Source organism: Cyprinodon variegatus, unplaced genomic scaffold, assembly GCF_000732505.1.
Source record: "Cyprinodon variegatus isolate N-32 unplaced genomic scaffold, C_variegatus-1.0 Scaffold651, whole genome shotgun sequence".
Classification (NCBI taxonomy): domain Eukaryota; kingdom Metazoa; phylum Chordata; class Actinopteri; order Cyprinodontiformes; family Cyprinodontidae; genus Cyprinodon; species Cyprinodon variegatus.
Window position 1 is genome coordinate 368,866 of NW_015151104.1, and position 5,074 is coordinate 373,939.

General features: G+C 35.4%; 1 protein-coding gene across 1 annotated transcript in view; it reads right to left on the bottom strand.

The window, feature by feature from the left end:
* LOC107096811 (laminin subunit gamma-3-like) overlaps nucleotides 1-3,200 on the bottom strand; it is a 184,515-nt gene extending 181,315 nt beyond the window's left edge. The window contains exon 1 of the mRNA XM_015393636.1: nucleotides 2,639-3,200. Coding sequence (XP_015249122.1) covers nucleotides 2,639-3,044 — 406 coding nt within the window. The 5' untranslated portion in view covers nucleotides 3,045-3,200. The remainder of the gene's footprint in view (nucleotides 1-2,638) is intronic.
* Between the last annotated feature and the right edge of the window lie 1,874 nt (nucleotides 3,201-5,074).

The window sequence follows — 5,074 nt, forward strand, 5'->3', positions numbered from 1 at the left end:
TGAACTGTCGCGCTTCTCGTTGCGTCACACCTCAACCCGCCTCAAAGCCAACGCTGATTGGACGTTGCAGATCACTCCAGACTGATCTGCGAGTGAAACCTTGAAAGCTCGCGAGATCAGGATGGTCTCACGAGGCTAGTACCAATTTTGAACTAATTAAAAACAGTTTTGTTACATTTAAAAGATAAATATGTCTTTTCTTTGGTCAAAGTTGATGTTGGCTATACATATGTTTGCATATATATCGAACAACAGGATGTTTTATGGTTTTCTAGTTTTTCACTCAAACAGTTTAACTATGATTATTCTTCCTGAACACCAAATCATAATAAAGAGTTTTAAATAACACTGACCCATTACTTCATAAGAATCATAATACTCTGAATAACAAGACGGGCACAGCAAGAGTCTTCTAAAAAGAAGCACAAAGCGTTCCTGAATGCTCTACAACCTTCCATCAATCCCAGTGACATCTCTGGTTAGTTCTGCAGGTTAATTTGACACAAGCATCTTCACCACGAAGCAGCTGCCAATGGGCGAAATGCCAATCCTGACCTCTATTGATTACTCCGCCAACAGAAGGCCAAGGTGTAGGTATGTTTACTCTGATTGTTTCTCTCAGTCTGCTTATTCGCTTGACTGTCCTTCAGCAGGGCCAACCCACTGCTTTCAAGCTCTGCTTCTGGAAAGGAGGCCTAGGTGAATATCAAAAGTAAAAACTTCAACCACTTTGATAAAAACTATAATATTGAGCGTCAGCCTCGTGTTTAACAGTTTTTTTTTGTTATGGACCTGCTTCACTCACTATTCCATTTATTCTGATTAGCTTTTCTGTTCCTACTGAGGATAATGACAATGCAGACTGAGTGCTTAGGGTGATGTTCAATAGTTTTCTCCCCTTCTAAGCATTTTAAATGACTTATTTAGACTCAGCTTTTAAAATGTTCAATTGTTCTCTAAGGCCAAACAAGCTTCAGATTACTCTTCTTAATGCATTCCTTAAACAATTACTTTTTTTCTTGCCTTTCTTCCAAAACGTCTGATTTTCACTGGGCAGAGCAATAAACTTGTCAAAATCCACCTACCTTAGCTATGAATTTAGAGCTTTCGTGGCTTTATTTAATTATTTTCCAATTAAAATTTTAATTGCTCCATCTTTCTCTTTATGTAGGTAAATAAATCTAAGGTTATCTAGAATTGTACCATTACCCTTGTTTGGACAATACATACATTTTTGCAATGCATAGACGTTAGATTATTGTTTAAAAGCTCCTCTCTCTTTATGTTCTTTATGATGCTGTTTGCTCACTCAAAACTTTGCACTTAAAAAAATGTATGGATCATTTACTGAACAGCTGTGTTTTACTAAAAATAGATTACAAACAGTTGCATGCTATTTGCCAGTTAGGCGAATTTATTATTTTTATTTAGTGATGTTAGAGACTAAAAAGTTTAATGCAAATGTGCATTAGACTCTTCAGATATCTGTGGCAAATTATGAAAACCATCCATATTTTTACACCCACTCCTCAATCATTTGCATTTAGTTTTAACCGATGGCTTCAAATCTACTTAAATAGGAACAAAAAATTTTTTATACATATATATCTATGAAAAAGTTAAAGGGGTTTCAATCATTTTAAAAGGCACTCTAAAATTAACCAGGGGGTAAATTAGGACATATTTGACCCAAATTTGATTGTTTTTAATCAAGCAGTTTTAATATAATGCAAGGAAATTCTCTAAAATGGTGTCACATTTGCATAAATTGAAATAAAAGTTGCCTTACTCTGAAAAAAAAAAAAAAGATAGGGATAAATAAGATTTTTTTCCCCTCAAATTATGAACTTTTAAATTCTGAATCTCTTTTTCAAAGGCAGACTAACATTAGTTTGTCCCCTTTCAATAATGAATATGTTACTTCTGTTTATGCAAATCCATGTCGGACAGGCTTGAGGGGGAACTCTTGTTTTTTGTTTGTGCTTTCCTTATTACATATGATTTCTACCATAAAAGTACTTGTAATTTTATAATATGTTGTAGTATTTTAGGAAAAGGCAAATAATACATGTCTTTAAGGCTCTACATTTGCTCAGCTTTCACCCAAAAGTTCTAATCTTATCCTTTAGTTTACTCTAACACCACCGCTTACTTTGACATATGGTCTGAATGAAAAGGCCAGCCTGAGGGGCATCACACTGTTCTTGTTTTATTATCTCTGTTGCAGCTGTATATCCTTATAGATCTGCATGAATTCTGCGGAATCCTTCATTGTTAATGTGCATTTTAAATTTAACCCATGCCTGGACCAAATGTGGCTTTATACAGATGAGTCCAGACTTAATCAGGCAAATTGTATGTTGTTCAGAACATCTGTTTCAAATTGACAACCCCCTCTCCTTCCCCCATGGGGTTGCAGTACCCAAACTGATGCCTCATGTTAGTTGCAAAGAAAGTGAAAAGTTAATGAAATGTCAAGTATAGATGATATGTTTTTTTTTTTTTTTTCGCTTAGATTATCTTTCATGGAAAACAAATTTAATCTGTCAAGCACTTTGTGTTGAAGCCACTCTCATTCTAAGAGTGAATTAAAAAAAATAGATGTCAAGCAGAAAGCAGATCTTGCTGTTGCTCTTACCAAGTTGGAGGGTAAGGTTGATAGAATTGGGGTACTGGATGCCATAGTACATGGACTGACTTTGCCACCAGGTGGGCTCCTCATTCCTGTTAAAGTCCGTCAGAAGGCTGGCATTGTGGTTCAGCTCAAGGTCTGATGCGTCACAGTGGTGACACAAACGGGTTGAGCCAGTTTGCATGCAGTAATCCTCAGGCGGGGAACCACATACATTTGATGCCATCACAGTGCGATTGAAGGCAATGTTCTCAAACTTGGGCATGCAACGGCTAGGGACTCCGTTCTCATCATAGCAAGTGTCCATTGCTGCCCAAACCCAGCAATGGAGGTACAGGTAATGGGAAAAGACAAAAGTCAGGATAGGAGAGCCTAAACCAAAGGATGCAGCCATGCCTACATCCAAACCCATACACTACAGTTCTGAAGTTGCAAACAAAAGAACAGAGCTTCATAGGAAAATGTAGTCCAGAATTAGAAAATAAGTCCACTCCAAAGTCCTGTTTGTCTACTTTCTCTGTTCTCCTTCTGCCGGGTTTCCAACATGTGTTCTTCTTCTGTGGAGTGGAATGAAGTTTATGTAAGGACCACTCACTTCAGGAGCAAGCTGGAGACAGAGGAGGGACAGGGGTGGGGGCTGAAAGACCCCAAAGACATTTCAAATTTCTCCACCTGCTGGGTAATTTTGAAAACTACACTGTTGAGAATTCACCTGGAACAAACTGGTTTTTATCTTGCATAATTAAAAGTTTGTCACCTTTGGAGTCTGAATAAGCATAGCAAGGAAGGAACTACTGCTTAAATACCTTCTGCAATTTGAGAATTAAAATTTGTTATTTGGGCTTGCAACAGAGTAGGTTGTTAAAAAAGATTATAAAATCTTTTCTGAATCAATAATTAGAATATATAAAAGTTCTTGATTTCAGCAAATAGTGGCTTTGCTAAGATTTTCAGGTTATCGTACTTCACAAAGGAGTATACCATAATCAACAAATCTGAAAATCTGTGTAGTGGTTAAAGGCCTGTTATGTGTGGTGTTAAATTTTGGGACCAAGATATCTAGAACATAGGAGGAGGATTAGGGCCATTGGAAAGTCAGAATTCTGACTTTTTTCCCATACTAAACTGAAATAAAATGTAAAAATCAGTTAACTTTTTCTTTTTTCATTGGCCCTAATCCTCTTCCGTAAGAACGTCCTGATAAGTTATCTGGGTCTCATAAAATAGACCCCTAAATAAAACTTTAATCTATTTGTATGCATTTATTTATATTTATTGAATGCATTATTTGTCATTACTCATACTTGTATAATCTTAGATATTAAGACAAGCCTTCATTGTGTGTACATTGTTTTAATAAGTTATGGTTTGTGTCAAGTCTATGTATCATATATAACTGTTACTGTTACTGTTTACTGTTATTATTTTTTCTAGTTTATCAAGTATTTAAATGTATAGTTTGTTAGTCTTAAAATGGAAAACAAAACATAAAAAAAAAAGATTAATATTTTTAAAAACACAGTTATTTACTTGAACTTTGTAATTGTCTGATTTGTGTTGATCAAATAAAATCCAAAAGGATTGAAATATAGATTAAGATCCAATGTAATAATTACACTTGCAATGCACTGCATAAAGGTTTTTATTCTATGCTAAGAAAAAAGATAAATCCTGACCCTAAATATTCATAATAAATATCAATAATATATTATACATTTGTCATTTTACTGTATAAAACAGGAATCTATTAAAATAAATAGAGTGGATGATATTTTACAGAAGCTGTGGAAACAGTTTACGGAATTATGAAAATGGAGCAAACTAGCTTAAAGTAATTTAATTTTAACTTGGCTTATCAGTAAGTGGTAAATGTCCTAATCTTAAATCACCAAAATCAGGTGGACAATGCAGTTTTCACTGTTCTCCACCAGAGCATGAGCTCAGACCCTATGTTACAGAATTACAGGATAGCAGTTACTGTATATGCCTTGAAAGTTACCTTTACTCACATTAGAAAGTACAGAGCTAAATCTTAGGAGTGTGGACAGCTTACTGCTATATGCATCATGCCAAATGATGTGCTGCTCTGCATGAGCCAATACTCTATGAATACCCAGTTACAGCCACGGTGTGAACTGGATGTATTCTGGCAGGCACACGGATAATTCAAGGTGATGCTGTGGGCAGATGTTTGCAAAAACAATTAACAGAATTAATCATTGAAGCAGGACCTGGCATTGTACCTGATATTAAATTACTGCTTTGAAAGACCTTCACATTTCATAAACAGCAGCAGCGTCATGGCTAGACGTTCTTTTGTATGTTTGTTCTAAATCAAAAATAAAGCAGATCGTCAACCAAAGTTTTAATCAAAACTACTAAATACATTCACTTCGACAATAATGCAGCAAAAATAGTTAACGCATTTCAAACTTAGATAAC